The 18,788-nt window shown below is 43.2% G+C and overlaps 1 protein-coding gene across 4 annotated transcripts in view; it reads right to left on the bottom strand.

Moving 5' to 3' along the window:
* The window catches only part of safb (scaffold attachment factor B), a 70,395-nt gene extending 56,079 nt beyond the window's left edge, over positions 1-14,316 (bottom strand). For 3 of the 4 annotated variants that reach the window (XM_041204039.1, XM_041204038.1, XM_041204040.1), the window contains exons 1-3: positions 14,079-14,316; positions 12,234-12,321; positions 11,925-11,986 (exon numbers count right to left, since the gene is read on the bottom strand). In XM_041204039.1, coding sequence (XP_041059973.1) covers positions 11,925-11,986; positions 12,234-12,321; positions 14,079-14,234 — 306 coding nt within the window. In that variant the 5' untranslated portion in view covers positions 14,235-14,316. The remainder of the gene's footprint in view (positions 1-11,924; positions 11,987-12,233; positions 12,322-14,078) is intronic. The other variant, XM_041204037.1, reaches the window with a different exon arrangement.
* Positions 14,317-18,788: the final 4,472 nt, after the last annotated feature.

The raw sequence follows: 18,788 nt of genomic DNA, 5'->3' as shown, positions 1-18,788 counted from the left end.
TTGTCAGGGCAGTTATTACTTAGGGGCATATCGAACTTTTGAGGAAGACAAAACAAAAACAGAATTACCTGGAAAAACTCAGCAGGTCTGGCACATCGGCGGAGAAAAGAGTTGACGTTTCGAGTCCTCATGACCCCTCAACAGAACTGATTGAATATTAGGAAAGGGGTGAAATATAAGCAGGTTTAAGTGGGGGGGGGGGGGGGGTGTTGTAGGGACAAGCAAGCAGTGATAGGTGCAGATAATCAAAAGATGTCACAGACAAAAGAACAAAGAAGTGTTGAAGGTGGTGATATTATCTAAACGAATGTGCTAATTAAGAATGGATGACAGGACACTCAAGGTACAGCTCTAGTGGGGATGGGGTGGAAACGCTAACAGGGCATAAAAGATATAGATTTAAAGATAATGGAAATAGGTGGGAAAAGAAAAATCTATATAAATTATTGGAAAAAACAAAAGGAAGGGGGAAGAAACAGAAAGGGGGTGGGGATGGAGGAGGGAGTTCAAGAACTAAAGTTGTTGAATTCAATATTCAGTCCGGAAGGCTGTAAAATGCCTAGTCGGAAGATGAGGTGCTGTTCCTCCAGTTTGCGTTGGGCTTCACTGGAACAATGCAGCAAACCAAGGACAGACATGTGGGCAAGAGAGCAGCGTGGAGTGTTAAAATGGCAAGCGACAGGGAGGTTTGGGTCATTCTTGCGGACAGACTGCAGGTGTTCTGCAAAGCGGTCACCCAGTTTACGTTTGGTCTCTCCAATGTAGAGGAGACCGCATTGGGAGCAACGAATGCAGTAGACTAAGTTGGGGGAAATGCAAGTGAAATGCTGCTTCACTTCAAAGGAGTGTTTGGGCCCTTGGACGGTGAGGAGAGAGCAAGTGAAGGGGCAGGTGTTGCATCTTTTGCGTGGGCATGGGGAGGTGCCATAGGTAGGGGTTGAGGAGTAGGGGGTGATGGAGGAGTGGACCAGGGTGTCCCGGAGGGAACGATCCCTACGGATTACCGCCAGGGGGGTGAAGGGAAGATGTGTTTGGTGGTGGCATCATGCTGGAGTTGGCGGAACTGGCGGAGGATGATCCTTTGAATGCGGAGGCTGGTGGGGTGATACGTGAGCACAAGGGGGACCCTATCATGATTCTGGGACGGAGAAGGCGAGAGGGCGGATGCGCGGGAGATGGGCTGGACACAGTTGAGGGCCCTGTCAACGACCGTGGGTGGAAAACCTCGGTTAACTAAGGAGGACGACATGTCAGAGGAACTGATTTTGAAGGTAGCATCATTAGAACAGATGTGATGGAGGCGAAGGAACTGAGAGAATGGGATGGAGTCCTTACAGGAAGCGGGGTGTGAGGAGCTGTAGTTGAGGTAGCTGTGGGAGTCGGTAGGCTTGTAATGGATATTGGTGGACAGTCTATCACCAGAAATTGAGACAGAGAGGTCAGGGAAGGGAAGTGTCAGAGATAAGATGATTGTCTCCTTTTAAGGAAGACATGTGTTTTTAAAAAGACATACAAGCAAAGACACTGAACAAAAGCTGGCTGTGAATGTAAAGTGACCACTTTCTGGAAAATTCCTATGTGGATTATACTTGACCAACTAGTCCAGAGAGCACATGGAATGTACACCTCAAAAGGTGTCAAGGCCTACATCAAACAGATACTTGAAAGTAAGAGATGAAATGTAAAAGATTGGACTTTAATCTTCTGTGGTTGTGAAGACAATGGAGACTGATTACTATATCTCAGCAAAAACCATCTCCTGTTGAGTTATAACTTAGAATGCGGGAATGATCTGAGTTGAAAGAAAATAGACTCTGGGCAAAAGACGTGTTCGTTCTTTTCCCGTCCAGGAATACACAATGAAATGGTTAAAAAGCCAGCTGCAGAACTGATGTGTGTTCTACTTCTGGTGAGCTAGTGTATGCTGTGAGAGTCACAGCAGATGATGACCAACTAGGCACCCCTTTGCAGCTTGCAGGCAAAGGCTCTCTCTCTCTCTCTGTGTTACTGGAGGCAAGTTAGAAAAGCCACAATCAAAGAGGAAATAAAACAGCTTCTTCAACCAACCTGCAGAACAAAGTGTCTCTAAACCAACTGCTAAACTGCCTAACTCAGTTTATTGGAATCACCCAACTTAATAGCAACGATGTTTCGCGATTGATACACCTCATGGACAAGCCAAAGTCTGATTTGTATATTTTTGTAAAAACTCTTATTTGGACTCAACTTCTTGTCTCTGACTTGTGTGTATGTGCGTTGTGCTTTTATTATTTTTTCTCGTGTGTTTAATAACTAATAACCTTACTCTTTCTTTGACTCAAGAATGCCTGGTTAAATTGGCTCCTTCGAAAACATAAATGCATTTGGACTGGAAAAAAGGTATCCGCGGGGTGGGGGAAATCCCTCTTAAATTAACCTTGTTGTGACCAACCAAGGGAGTTGAATGAAGGGCAGCCAGCTCATTCCTCCACAGCTGGGGGCATAACAGAATTGGGCTCCCGTTTGGAAAGCTAACAAATTGGGGGACATCACCTGGGAACCAACTGTAACAAACTGGAGGCATCTCGTCCAGGGTCAGAACAAAATTGGGGTCCCATTCGGGAAGTTAACAAACTGGGGGACCTCACCCAACAAGGTAATTAGCTTTGTTGAGCAATCAGCTTAGAGCAGACTGGGAAAAGCAGGCTATATATGTAAAACACCAGAATAAGGAGCTGAGGAGTCTCTGAGTGAGGCCTTAAAAGAAAGTTGGGGGGGGGGGTCGATAACCAAAAGCTAATGGAAAGATTCCCATGGAACCTTGTAGCTCAGAACAGCTGGAACACGGAGGAGAAATGAAGTGAATTCCAGAGGGCTGTGGCATACCAGGAAAGCAAATGAACCGTCAAGGTTTTATAAGGTAAGGGAACTCTTGGCCAGGGCAGGGGAGTACAACTGAGTTCATAGCATACACTATTTATAAATTATAGCACTAAGTCACATTAGAGTTGGTTTATTTGTTTAAAAGTGTGAAATGTTGAGGCATAGTTCTTTCCATTATTAACTGGATGTTTGGATTTCCCGTTTTAAAATTAAGTCACTATCAAGATCAGAACAAAATCAATTACTTCATCTCAAATGTAGGGGCTATAGTAAAAAGATGTGCAGATATAAAAATTAGCTATGTGGTTGACAATGAGGAAAAAGGCACAAAAAACGTAGATCAGTTGAGCAGAAAAGTGAAATCCAATCTAGAGAAGTATGAGGTGATGCATTTTGGGAGATGCTACAAGGCAAGGAATACACAATAAATGGAAGGATACTTACCAGTTTGGAGAAACCTTGGAGTGTATGATCACAGATCCTTAAAGGTAGCAGAACGGGTCACTAAAAGTTAAGACATATGGCACATTTTACTTTATTCCCTTCCTAACAGCACTTTGGGTGTCTCTACGTCATATGGGCTGCAGTGGTTCAAGGTGGCAGTTCACCACCACCCCCTCAAAGGCAATTAGGGATGGGCAATAAATGCTGGCCTAGCCAGCAACGCCCACATTCTGTGGATGAATAAACTTTAAAAATTAGCCGTGCATAAAGGAAATGCTGGAACAGTAAACAACACTGGGGGTCAGAGCACAGCTTGTGCACTGTATACAATTCTGGTCATCATATTACAAATGTGATTGCACTGGAGAGTGTATAGATTTATGAGGATGTTACCAGGGCCAGAAAACTTTAGCAATAAGAAAAAGCCAGACAGGCTGGGGTTGTTTTCCTTGGAACTGAGGGAGCTTAGGGGTGAATGATCAAGGTGTATAAAATTGAGGAGCCTAGATAGAGTAAATAGGGATGACCTATTTACCTAACTGAGGTGTCAAAAAACAGGGGGCATCGATTTAAAATAATTGGTAGAGGAACTGGAAGGGAGATAAGGAAACATTTTAATCCAAAGCATGGGAGAGGCATGGGAATTATATGCCCGAAAGGGTGGTAGAGACAGAAAACATTACCACCATTAATAAGAGTACTTGGACGTCTTCTTGAAGAGCCATGAGCTTTGGGCTAAGTGCAGGAAAGCAGACCCTGTAGCAATAGGCTGAATGACCTCCTTTTGGTGTCATGACTTTCTATAATTTCTCTGAAGTGTCCTAGGAACACTGACGCAGGTCCTGAGACCTAGGAGCAATGGTAAGAGCAGTATCTAGGAGCACGGAAAAATCAGGTCAGAATCTTGGGAGCAGTGAGAATGTGGTCTTCTTGCCTGATTTAAAAAGTTTGGAAAAATAGATCATTTTTCAACTTTTCCACAAAAGAAATCTACATTTGATTAAAAATAATTTTTTTCCTCCCTGTCAAACTCAACAAACGACAGGTGCTCTACACATGCTTTACTTGTTGTGTAAACTGTTCAAAACAAAGTAGTTTTTAATAAGCTTTGGGAATTCAACTTTCAGTTGACTTGTCTTTTGATAAACACAAAAACTCTTCAATCAACACGTCATTTAGCAACAATTATTTGGGAATAATAGCGTATTGTCAAAATAACAGTGCGAGGTAGCAAATGGTACAGCAACTTCAGAAGAGCAGATGCATGGTTAAGCTCAAACACTCAGAAGGTGCTGCCCAAGTTGTGCATTTGCTTCACGAAAATGACATTGCACTATTTGCCTCATGTGGAAATGCACTGAATAGCACAAAGTTGTTGCATCCGTGCAGTAAACTAAAGCTCACCATAGGAAGCTAAGTCTGGTCAATTCCAGTCTGAGTACGCCTTGTTGAAGTTATAAATGTTAATTACTGTTAATATCGCTGAAAAGAGAGATACGTTGCCAAAGCTTTTCATCTTGCAATCAGGACAAATGCAAGAATGCCAAACTTCAAACGATCACAATAATTTAGACCACAGGAGATAGGGTGCTCATTGAATCTGATTGGTGAGGTGTTACCACGAAGAAAAACAATGAGGAAATAAAGGCTCCCCATGAAGGGTGTTCAATGATTTGAGCCCAGTGTTAATGAAGCAATTAGGAAGATAAATGGTACGCTGGCCATAGAGTACAAGAGTAAGGGAGGCTAATTCAAAAAAAAAAGTGCGAGGCTAGAACATACTCCTTTTGTTTGCAGGGAATCGGTCCCTGCACATGAATGTATGTCACTTCCAGCAAGCTTAATGAGCAACATTACAAACTCGACTGATTATCTTAAACTGGTCGTTAGTGTAGTGCACTCAGGATTGTTTTGCAAGTGCTACCCAATTGCGGAATCACATCTAACAATTGCTGTTTTGTTTTGCGTTCTGTAAGCATAGGCTGATAGTGAGCACGGTCCGTACTCTGCCTATTACAAACAACATAAAGGACATGCTGTTTGATTTGATCAGCCAATCGTTGGAACATATGGCCCATGTACCTGACATACATTGCACCTGCACTGAAATTCATACAACAGCATTGATGATAATACTATTAAATATCCTCTCTGGCACTGAAAATTAACTACTGATAGTGTAAAGGTGTTTTTTTCCTATTTTAATTATATAAGAAGCTAAGAAATAGATGTAGTCTATATAGCTCCATGAATCTGCTTTGCCATTTAATAAGATCATGGCTGATCTTTGATTTCAATTCCACTTTCCCTACAATCCGCATCTCTCTCAAGCCCTTTTAAGAGTCCAAACATTTGTCTCAGCCTTGAATATACCCATCGGCTGAATATCCAAAGCCATCTGGGGTACAGAATTCCAACAATTCACAACCCAAGTTAAGAAATTTCTCTTCACCTCAGTCTTAAATGACTGTCCCAAAAGCCGGAGGCTCTGCACCGTGTTTTAGACTCTCTAGTCAGAATGTAGCCTCTCAGCATCCAAAACGTGTCAAGCCCTTTCCGAATCATATCTTTCAATGAGATCATCTCTCAGTCAACTCGAAGGCCATCCAGGAATCCATTTACGGAAGCTTCACTGTGCCTCCTGCAAGGCCTTCTTTATGTACAGAGACAAAAACTGTGCACAATACTCCAGATTTAGTTTTCAAAAAGTTTTGTACAATTACAGCAAGATTCTCTTACTCTTGTACCTTGCTAATTGCTTAATTTCTTAACTTGGGTTGTGAATTGTTGGAATTCTGTACCCCAGATGGCTTTGGATATTCAGCCGGTGGGTATATTCAAGGCTGAGACAATGTTTGGACTCTTAAAAGGGCTTGAGAGAGATGCGGATTGTAGGGAAAATGGAATTGAAATCAAATATCAGCCATGATCTTATTTAATAGCAGAGCAGATTCATGGAGCTATATAGACTACACCTTCTATTTCTTAGCTACTTATATAATTAAAATCTGAAAAAAAAACACCTTTACACTATCAGTAGTTAATTTTCAGTGCCAGAGAGGTTGTTTAGAAGTATTACCACACAATTGAGCAATGCTGTTGTATGAATTTCACTAGGCCCACATCCTGGAACACCGTAACATCAGTGCGAGTGTACCTACACCACATGGACTTCAAGGGCTCAAAAAAGGCAGCTCACTGCCATCTTCTCGAGGGCAACAATGCTGGCCTTGTTAGTGACAATCATATCCCATGAATGAATAAAAAAAAAACTGTTGTACAAGGTCACTCAAATTCCTCAGAAGACATTTTATAGAGTCCCAATTGTTTAAAAATATTTTCTCTATTTATCACCACACTAGTGGATTGCTGCAGAGATCAGTGCTGGGCCCTCAACTATTTATAATCTATATTAACGACTTGGTTAAAGGGACAGAAGGTATTGTGGCCAAATTTGATGATAAAAAGATAGGAAAGCAGGTTGTGAGGAGGACACAGTCTACAGGACCACAGATAGGTTAAGTGAGTGGACAAAAAAATTTGCAGATGGAGTATCATGTGGGAAAATATGATGTTGCTCACTTTGGCAGGAAGAACAGAAAAGCAAAATATTATTTAAGTGGAAAGAGACTGCAGAATGTTGACGGGTCTGGGTATCCTTCTACATGATTCAAAAAAGTTAGCATGCAGGTACAACAAGAAGTTAGGAAATTAATTGGTAAAGCAATGGTGCAAATGGCCCACTCCTGCTCAGCTTATGACTTTAGGAAGGTAAATGGAATGTTGACCTTTACTGGAATATAGAAGTAGGGAAGTCTTACTACAGCTGTACAGAGCACTGGTGAGACTGCACCTGGAGTACTGTGTAGAGTTTCTCTTTGAGGAGGAATATACTTGCATTGGAAGCAGCTCAGAGAAGGATGCCTTGAGGTTGAGTAGGTTGAACCCGTACTCTCTGAAGTTTAGAAAATTCAAAACATAAAAAATTCTGAGAGCTTGATGGGGTAGATACTGAGGGGATGTTGCCTCTCGTGGGAGAATTGACAACTCGGGCGCACAGTTCAAAAACAAAGAGTCTTCTATTTAAGGCACAAATGAGGAATAATTTATTTTCCCAGAAGGCTGTTAGTCATTAGAATTCCTTCTCCAGAGAGCAGTGGAGGCTGGGTCATTGAATATATTCGAGGCTGAGTTACAGGTTTTTGATTGACAAGAAATCAGGGTTATGGGGACAGGCAGGGAAGTGAAGTTATAGCCTCAATCAGAGCTGCAATGGTCTTGCTGAATGGTGGAGGACTCAAATGGGCCTCTTTTTTTTTAAAAAATGATTTAAATGAATAATCTCACATTGTACTCGATCTGGCAACTCCTTGCCAAGTCATTTAACCTATCTATATGCTTTTGAAGACTCTCCAACCTTGTTTGGTAGAGTCGGTTATTTAACTTAGACGAAGTGACCCAGTGTAAAACAGCCAAGTCAGAAGCATAGATTATAAAAAGTTGAGACCTAGCACTGATCCTTGTGGCACACTTAGTAACAACCTGCCAAACCAATTGTTGGAGATTTCAAAGATGTTATTTTTAAAGAGACATTTCCTTTCTTATTCCACACTTTCTTTCGTTCTGATTTGGCAATAATTCACCCAACTCCAATTTACATTTCCTTCTTGGTCTTTGTGCTAATTTCACAAGCCTTCAATACACAGCTACTCACTTCAATATTTTGTTATTTATTCTTTCATGGAACGTAGGCACCAACATTTGCTTCCCATGCCCAATTACTCTATAGTGAAGATAGTGGTGGAGCTGCCTTCTTCAACTGCTGCAGTCCATTCAGTACACCCACTGCTGTTAAGAAGAAAATCTCAAGATTTTGACCCAGCAAGTGAAGGAATGTCAACGGTTTGAATGGGAACAGGCATCTGCTGCCCTTGTTCTTCTGAGTGGTAGAGGTTGCAGGTTTGGAAGGTGCTGTCAAAGAGCCTTGACAAGTTGCAGCAGTGCATCTTGTATATGGTACACACTGCTGTTACTGTGTGCCAGTGGAAGGAGTGACTAAGGTGCTGGGGTGCCAATCAAGTGGACTGCTTTGGCCTGAATGGTGTCAAGCTTGTCAAGTGTTGCTGGAGCTGCACTCAGCCAGGCAGTGGAGGGTATTCCATCACACTCCTGTCTTGTATCCTGTAGATAGTGGAGAGGCTTTGTGAAGTCAAGAGAATTACTTGCTGCAGAATTCCCAGCCTCTGACCCGTTCTTGTAGCCACAGTATTTTTATGGCTGGTCCAGTTCAGTTTCTGGTCAATGAAAGTCTCCTGAATGTTGACAGTGGAGGATTCAGCAATGGTAATCAGTGTTGGGTCCCTTGCTGTTTGTGGTACATACAAACGATTTAGACTTGAATGTAGGAGGGTTGATCATTAAGTTTGCGGATGGCACGAAAATTGGTGGGGTGGTAAATAGCGAGGAGAATAGCCTTAGATTACAAGAGGAGATAGACGGGCTGCTCAGTGGCAAATGGAATTTAATCCGGATAAGCGTGAGGTGAAAACTTGGACAGGACAAACAAGGCTCGGGAATACGTGATGAATGGTAGGTCCCCGGGAAGTACCGAGGGTGTGTACCGGTCCCTTAAGGTAGCGGGACAGGTAGATAAGGTGGTTAAGAAGGCATATAGGATACTTGCCTTTATTAGCCGAGGCACTGAATATAAGAGCAGGGAGGTTATGCTGGAACTGTATAAAACGCTGGTTAGGCCACAGCTAGAGTATTGCGTGCGGTTCTGGAATCCGCATTATAGGAAGGATATGATTGCAGTAGAGAGTGCAGAAGAGATTTACGAGGATGTTGCCTGGGCTGGAGAGTTTTGAGTTATGAGGTTGGGTAGACTGGAGTTATTTTCCCTGGAGCAGAGGAGATTGGGGGGGGGGGGCATGATTGAGGTGTATAAAATTATGACGGGCATAGATAGGGTAGACAGGAAGGAACTTTTCCCCTTGATGGAGGGATCAACACCAGGGGGCATAGATTTAAGTTAAGGGGCAGGAGGTTTAGAGGGGATGTGAGGAAGAATTTTTTCACTGAGAGGGTGGTGGGAATCTGGAACTCTCTGCCTGAAAGGGCGGTAGAGGCAGAAACCCTCATAACATTTAAGTAGTATTTGAATGTGCAGTTGCAATGCCATGGCATACAAGGCTATGGGCCTAGTGCTGGAAAATGGGATTAGAATAGTTAGATACTTGTTTGACCGGTGCAGGCTTGATGGGCCGAAGGCCCTTTTTCTGTGTATGTGGATCTCCATGACTATAATACCACTGAATGAAGGGAAGATGGTTAAGATTCTCGCCTGGTGCTTTTATAGTGCAAATATTACTTGCCATTTCAAGTCAGTCCAAGCCTGAATGTTGTCCACATGCAGCAAGGCCTGGAGAAGGACTGCTTCAATATCTGAACATTCTGTAATCGTAAGCAAACATCCCAACTTCTGACCTTTTGATCAAGTGAAGGTCATTGATGAAGCAGCTGAAGATGGTTGGGCCTAGGACACCACACAGATGAACTCCTGTATTGATGTCCTGGGGGTGAGATGATGGACCTCCAACAACCACAACTATCTTCCTTAGTGCTAGGTATGACTTCAACCAGCGGACATTTCCCCAGTTCCCACTGACTTCAGTGTTGCTAGGGCTGCTTGTTGCCACACTGTACTCCCAAGACCAATATATCCTTTCTGAGGTGTGATGCACAAAGCTGCACATGGTATACTGTGTGGTCTAACCAATGCTTTCTGTAGCTGTAGCATAACTTTTCCCCCTTGTATTCTAATCCTCCAGGTATAAAGGTCAGAACTCCAATAAGCTTTTATATTATTTTTTGTACCTGTTTCAGGGCATTTTAATAATCAATGTACATCAATTGTCTCTTTAGACCTAAAGGATAAAACTGGGTAATCTCTAAATGGCGATAAACCAGAAACAGTGGAGGTCTGAAGTGAGGTCCAGTTTTACCCATTCACTTCATTTTTCAGTAACTCTCTACATTTTTATGCTTCTACCTACACTGTTTACAATGCTGTGTGTGTTTGTGCAATCTGAAAACTATGATGTGGCTTTCTATCTAATCATCCAAGTTCTAAGCAAGTACAATGAATAGCTGAGACCTCAAGGCACTCTTGTTACACATCACTAGTCACATCCTGCCAATTAAGTGTACCAGCCCATTATTACCTTGTTATTTATTTGTTAGAAGAGAATAAAACACAAGCGTACTAAATGCACAAAGCTGGATAATTTGAGAAAAATATAAAAACTCCACGGTGACCATCCAGAAACATTAAGATAAAAGCAAAATACTGCAGATGCTGGAAATCTAGAACAAAAACAAAAATACCTGGAAAAACTCAGCAGGTCTGACAGCATCTGCAGAGAGGGATACAATTGACGTTTCACGTCAACTGCATCCCTCTCCGCAGATGCTGTCAGACCTGAGGTTTTGATCCAGAAACATTAACTGTTTCACTCTCTGCAGATGTTGCCTGGCCACTGTGCTTCCAGAAATGTTCTGTTTTTATATTAAAATGTTCCAAGTAGCTTTCTACATATCCTACAACAGTCAGGATGCTACTTGGATATTTATTTATAGGATGCACAAAGAAAAGAAAACTCCTAAAGACAATTTAATGCAAAGCTTAAAATCTGAAAAAACATCATATAAAGATTTCAGAAATGTTCTTTTAATTTTTATGCACTTAGCAGACAAAATGGCAGTGTCAAGGCAAAGATGACAAAATATGATACAATGGAGAGATGTGGAAATGCCACTCAATTCAGAACATCAAAGTAGGAAAGCAACAAGAAAATGATCCAATAGGTGCTGTAAAAACAGGTGTTGACTTGAGGCATCAGGTGTTACAACGCGAGCACAAAATCAGGACACAGGGGACTGGCATAGTTAAGTGCACACAGTTGAGAGAAATTAAGCACACATTGTTGGCCTTGAAGAATATCCATATCCAAACTTGTAAAAAATTCTTTTTTCTGAGCCTTACCCAAAATAGATCCAAAGAACTTCCAAGACACCAGATTAAGACTATTTCACAGACAAGTACTTTTTAAAATCTATTCTTCTCTATATACAAAAAAAACCCAGAGCCAATGCACTATAAAACATAGGCAAGATTAAGTGCCATTTAGACTCAAACAAAAGAAGTTCCACTATCTAATGTATTTTGCAGAACAATTAACTGAATGAACAGACTTTCTTTAAATTGTGGATTTATCCCTTTGCAAGTGCCTATAAAATCAAAGGCATCAATTAATATACATCATTTTTATATCAAGAAATAAATGCAATGTGTATTATGTTTGAAATGTAGTGTAGATGCATTTTTGGGTAAACTCACTACACTGGACTCTTTCTAGATTACTTTGAAAGAACCATAAATTACAAGACCAGTCAAAATTAAAATTCAAGTCATGGTTATTAGGAACAATGAAGGAGTCTAAATGTGGAACACAATCAGTTTTTTGCTGCACAATTCCACTACTAGTATCTTTATCTTCAAATGTAATACTATGGAATGAAATATACAATGCAGACATCAACCTTGCCCAATCACCAACCTGTCCATCGCCAGAATCTTCCTCCAAACCATCATCAGTTCCATCATCTTCTGCTCTCCGACCTACCACCAAAAAAATATAAATAATCTTCAAGGTTTAAATTACACGACGGGATGCACACATACAGATCTTGTTTAAGATTATTCATGGTGAGCTTAAGAGTGTAATCAAAATTACAGAAATATGAATAAGATGTTTAATATTAGTTAACGGGGAACCAGAAGGGTGAGATAAAGAAATGGTCACAGGGAAGGTGTTGGGTATTCCATTTACAAGGTATACGCCATACACGTCATCTACACAAACTACCTTTTCCTGACCGCTTTGATATCTTCCGTCCTGGAGTGTCCGCCGCAATTGGAATTTCATCAGGATTCCCTCCTTCCTCTTCTACTGCCTGAAGGCAGAAACCAGTTATTATAAGGCAAAAAGAGGAGAAAACTTGCATCTAAAATATATTTTTGGGCATATGTGCTAAAAACTAAATACTTAAAAGGGGTGAACATCCCAGCGATTAGTTAAAATAATTAAACCAGTTGAGGAATTTGTTGAAACTCCACTCAAGTATATTACCCAAATGGAGGAATTTGATACCAATAGGGGTTCTTGAAATTGCCCTATGATTTAACCCAACCCATCCATTCCATTACTGGCAGAACCTTGGCTAACACACTGTTAAAGGCTTCAATTTTCTGGCTGCATTCCAATTCATAGTTCAAGATCCTCCCTAAATATTACCTCTTTAACCATGCGTTCATCACCTTTAACTAACGCTCTCTGCTTGCTGAAATTCACCAAACCTCTTGTAAATCATCTTCAAATGATATATTTTGCATAAACTACGTAAGTGCAAGTTAATCTTTATTTCAAGCATTTAGATGGAAAACCTGCAAGATTTACATTAGCTCAGATGTAACTCCTGAATCCACCCCAACACCATCATGAATTACTTTTAGATATTCCCCAAACCAGCAACTTCAAGGAAAACAGTTTCCAATGCAAGGAAAATGGCTGAAATTCCAAGACGTGGCTGAAAAATAACTGCAATACTGGAAAATATACAGAATTGCTGTAATGGAGATAATTTAGACTAAGTAGCAGACACTGCAACCATGTTTTGCCCAAATTTGAGTCTTATATTAAGTTAAGTTTGCAACCTTACAAATTCCATCATATTTAGACATCCTTTTTAATTCCCAAACACTTTTTTTTCGTGTTGTAATTGTCAAACTCGTGAGAATCACTAAAATTGTTATTATAAACTATTAATCTACTTCATTACTTTGTGTTTTAATCTCCAGCACTGATATTTTCCTGGTACTTTGCTGGAGCTATCAATTTTGGCTTCTGCATGAACACAAGACACTAGACTACCATCCCTATTTCTCTTAGTTTTGCAACTGACGCTGTGGAGATTAGAAAGAACATTCAGTTACTCCAATCAGTTTAGAATCGGATAACATTATCAACAATTTCCTTAAAACATACTTCAGTTTAAGGTCTAGTGAAACACCGGGGATGAAAGGACTTGCACATTTACTGCAAATGGTATTTAATTAAGGTCTTTCTGGTGTATATTAATTCTCAGGGAGATTGCTAATCTGGCTAGCGAAATACAATCTGCAGTAACAGGGTTCAAATTGGTTCCAGAAAACACGTGGCATTTATAGGGACAAAAGGAAATCCAGAGAAGCTTTTGCACAAAATTGCAAATTAGCTCTAAAGCTTAAGAGAAAACAAAGTCAATGTGGATTTTAAATAGAAGCAAGTGGACATTCTCAGCCCAAATTTCAGAGGAACGATTTGAGAGAGGGTTTGGGCTGGAACTAAGGCCACTCATTGACATTTCTGCTAAAAAAAAAGGCATTTGTTTGGAGGAAAAACGGGAATTAAATAACCAACCGCAGTTCCATTAAGAATTTGAGCTGAATCCGAAAACGCCTCGCCTCGAAGCAAGTGCGGCAGCGGGGCAACTAAACCGACTGCCGAGGATGTGCGGCCTCATCCAGCAGGGCAGAGGCCTCACCCCCAGGAGGGAAGTGGGGGAGGTGGAGAGAGAGAGACAGAGCCGGCCTCAATGGGAGACCCTGGGGCCCGCGGTGCTGCCGATGCCTCAGGCCTGGCGGTTTGGAATGGCCGCCGAGGCCTCCTCACCTTGCGGAGCCGCTCCACCAGGACGCTCTTGTTGCCGCTTGTATCGAGGTTTCTCTTCTTCAGCTCCGCTTTCAGATCCACCACCCGTAGCTCGGTGATGCTGCGCAACTCTTCCGCCGTCGCCGTCTGCGCCACTGCCCCGCTCTCCGCCGCCATCACCGCGATCCGACCGCCAGGGATGAAGTGGACAAAATGGCGCCACCTGCTCGAAAGGGAAACCGGCGCCACAAACTGCGCATGCGCGGCGGGGGCTGCCGGGCGCGGTGAGGTGAAGTCTGCGCTTGCGCGCAATATCCAATCCCAGCGGCCATCTCAAAAATGGGACGTTGAGAATTGGAATATTCATTATAGAATTATTAAAGTTCATGGATCATAGATCGACATATAATGAATACATTATTTAAACCAAACAACTTATATTTACAAAGCACCTGTAACTTAATGAAACATCGCGAGGTGCTTCACAGGAACATGAGAAAAACAAAATCTGACACCAAGCCACATAAGGAGATATTAGGGCAGAGGACCAAAATCTTGGTCAAAGGTAGGTTTTAAGGAGTGTCTTAAAGGAGAAAAGCAAAGTGGAGAAATTTAGGGAGGCAATTCCAGTGCATAGGGACTAGGCAGCTGAAGCCACAGCAACAAATGGTGGAGCAATTATAATTGGAAATGCACAAGAGGCCAGAATTAGAGGAACAAAGACATCTCAGAGGGTTGTGGGATTGGAGGGAATTAGAGATAGGGTGTGGCAAGTCCATGGAGGGATTTTAAAGTACTTTATAAACATTTTATGTATTCATGTAGGTTTTAGCCAATCTACATTTACTAGTGTCAGAAGAATCAGTGAAGCTGCTACATCGTCTGCAAAACACTGTAATCAGCCCCACCTCTTCTCACACACACTAATCAGCCTCACTCCCCACCACCCCCCCCCACCACACACACACACACACACACAATGTAATCAGCCCCCAGCCCTCCCCCACACACACACTGTAATCAGCCTCTACCCTTCCAGCACCCAAACACTGTAATCAGCCTCTCCACACCCCCAACACACTGTAATCAACCTCTCTCCGCACCTCCGCACACTGTAATCAGCCCCCTCCCCCTCACACAGTGTAAACCCTCTCTCCAAACCCTCCACACACACAATAATTAAAACTTGCTACTCTTCACTCCCCTCATACTTCACTGGAGTGCACTGAGGGTTACAAGGAGGAAAACTGACTATTCGATGCAATCTCCCTTTCAGACTGAATTACGAAATAATTAAGATGGTTACTCCCCCACCGACCCTACACCCGGCATCCTCCATCACCACCCACATACTCACCAATATAAGAACTGACTCCTCCTCAGGTTCCAGTTAATTTTTTTCAGATCAATCAGTTTGTTCATCCACTTTCCTTTCTCTTAATCCACACCAGGTTCCATTACGGTGTAGAAACAGGAGCTCCCGTGGTGGTGAGTTCTCTGCACATGACAGTTTTAAATGGTCTTGAGAAGAAGAGAAACAATTCCAGGGCCCAAGCCAACAGTGCCGAGATCTGATCCGATAAGAACGATTCAGTGGGAAAAGTAGGAAACGGTAGAGGAAAAAGTCAATGACTCACGCATCAAACTTGTTCATAGTGTTGGCACGGGGCAGGACTCTCCTCACTGACTCAGAGAGAAGGACTGACAGACGAGCAGGGCAAGGGTAGGACGGACACCATTTTGACCTCGGTGCCAGTTCAAGGTGCAGCCTAAGGGGAGGGGAGCTCGCCACCTCCCCCATCCCCCATTCCCCCTCCCCCCAATCCCCCCATCCTTTCCCCCCCCATCTCCCCCCGCCATTCCTGTCCCAGAGATCTTTCAGGAACCACTGGGTTAGTACTAAAGAACCTGAAGTGCTGGAAGTGGCCAGTAGGTGAATAGTTGAGGCACAGGGGCTAATGTTTCAATTGGGCTTGCCATGCTATCTTATTTACAAAATTGCTCATCATTTGATCCTTGCTGCACGCCAGGTGTCTCACCAACACTGCACACTGTCTTTGAGGCAGCTGTGATGGGAAAGATACTGTTGCTCACCTTCTTGAGTATGGCTGCGCAAAGAAAGTCTGGAAAGAGATTCAGTCGGTTTTGTTGCGTTTCATTCTGAGCAGCTTCATAACACAGGTCTCTGTGGAATGTTCCCAGGGATGCACACTGAGACAAACATCAATTGTTGCTGGAGGACCATCAACTTGGTGAAAGATGTTCTTTGATTTTTTAAAATTTATTCTTTCATGGGATGTGGATGTTGTTGGCATTTATTGCCCATCCTTAATTGTCCTTGAGAAGGTGGTGGTGAGCTGCCTTCTTGAACAGCTGCAGTCCATGTGGTGTAGGTACACCCACTGTGCTGTTAGGAAGGGAGTTCCAGGATTTTGAGTTGTCATCAGTCAAGGGGCAGCAATATATTTTCCGAGTCAGGACAGTGTATGGCTTGGTGGGGAACCTGCAGGTGCTGATGGCCCGTGCATCTGCTGCCCTTGTCCCTCTAGGTGGCAGAGGTCATGGATTTGGAAGGTGCTGTCGAAGGAGACTTGATGAGCTGCTGCAGTGCATCTTGTAGATGGTACACATTGCTGCTACTGTGCATCAGTGGTGGAGGGAGTGAAGGACTAAGTCAGTCCATGGGGTGCCAATCAAGCAGGCTGCTTTGTCCCGGATGATGCCAACCTTCTTGAGTGTTGTGGGAGCTGCACTCATCCAGGCAAGTGGAGAGTATACCATCACACTCCTGACTTGTGCCTTGTAGATGGTGGACATGCTTTGGGGAATCAGGAGGCGAGTTACTCTCTGCAGAATTTCTAGCCACTGCTCTTGTAGCCACAGTATTTATATGGCTCGTCCAATTCAGTTTCTGGTCAATGTAACCCCCAGGATGTTGATAGTGGGGGATTCAGCGATGGTAATGCCATTGAACGTCAACTGGCGATGGTTAGATTCTTTCTTGTTGGAGATGATAATTGTCCGGCACTTGTGTGGCACGAATGTTACTTGCCACTTGTCAGCCCAAGGCTGGATATTGTCCAGGTCTTGCTGCATTTGGAAATGGACTGCTTCAGTATCTGAGGAGTCGCAAATAGTTCTGAACATTGTGCAATCATCAGTGACCATCCCCACTTCTGACTTTATGATGGAAAAATGGTCCTTGATGAAGCAGCTGAATTTGGTTGGGCCTATGACACTACCCTGAGGAACTCCTGCTGTGATGCTTTGGAACTGAGATGATTGACCTCCAACAACCACAACCACCGAGTTTTCCCCCTGATTCCCATTGGCTCCAGTTTTGCTCGGACTCCTTGATCCCACACTCTATGAAAAGCTGCCTTGATCTCAAGGGCAGTTACTCTCACCTCACCTCACCTCAACTCTTCTTTCCATGTCTGAACCAAAACTGTAATGAGGCCAAGAGCTGAGTGACCTTGATGGAACCCAAACTGAGCGTCAGTGAGCAGGTTATTCCTAAGGAAGTGCCGCTTGATAGCACTGTTGATGACCCCTTCCATCACTTTAGATGGATGGAATAGATGGATGGGGCAATAATTGGCTGGGTGGGATTTGTTCTTTTTTTATGTACAGTACATACCTGGGCAATTTTCCACATTGCCAGGTGGGTGCCAGTGTTGTAACTGTACTGAAACAACTTGGCTAGGGCGTGGCGAGTTCTGGAGCACAAGTCTTCAGTACTTTTGCTGGAATATTATCAGGGCCCAGAGCATTTGCAGTATTCAGTGGCTTCAACTGTTTTTTGATATCATGTGGAGTGAATCAAATTGGCGGAAGACTGGCTTCTGTGATGCTGTGGACCACCAGAGGAGGCCAAGATGGAACATCCACTTGGCACTTCTGGCTGAACTGGTTGCAAATGCTTTAGCCTCGTGCACTGATATGCAGGGCTCCCCCATCATTGTGGATGGGGATATTTGTGGAGCCTCCTCCTCCAGTGAGTTACTTAATTGTCCACCACCGTTCACGACTGGATACGGCAGGACTGCAGAGCTTAGATCTGATCTGCTGGTTGTGGGATCGCCCAGCTCTGTCTATCATTTGCTGCTTATGCTGTTTGGCACGCAAGCTGTCCTGTGTTGTAGCTTCAACAGTTGACATCTCATGTTTAAGTATGCCTGGTGCTGCTCCTGGCATGCCCTCCTGCACTCTTCTCTGAACCAGGATTGATCCCCTGGCTTGGTGGTAATGGTAGAGTGGGGGATATGCTGGGCCATGAGGTCACAGATTGTGGTTGAGTACAATTCTGCTGCTGCTGATAGTCCACGGCGTCTCATGATTGCCCAGTCTTGGATTGTTAGATCTGTTTGAAATCTATCCCATTGAGCACAGTGGTAGTGGCATACAGCATGTTGGAGGGTATCCTCAATGTGAAGGCAGGACTTCATCACCACAAGGACTGTGTGTTGGTTACCCCTACCGATACTGTCATGGACAGATGCATCTTCTGCAGACAGGTTGGTGGGAATGGAGTCAAGTAGGTTTTTCCTTTCTCCCTCTTATTGGTTCACTCACCATCTGCCGAAGACCCTGTCTAACAGCTATGTCCTTTAGGACTTGGACTGCAGTGGTGCTACCGAGCCACTCTTGGTGATGGACATTGAAGTCCCCCGCCCAGAGAACATTCTGCGCCCTTGGCACCCTTAGTGCTTCCTCCAAGTGGTGTTCAAT

Source organism: Carcharodon carcharias, chromosome 14 (assembly GCF_017639515.1).
Source record: "Carcharodon carcharias isolate sCarCar2 chromosome 14, sCarCar2.pri, whole genome shotgun sequence".
Taxonomy (NCBI): domain Eukaryota; kingdom Metazoa; phylum Chordata; class Chondrichthyes; order Lamniformes; family Lamnidae; genus Carcharodon; species Carcharodon carcharias.
This window is presented reverse-complemented; position numbering and strand designations above follow the sequence as displayed.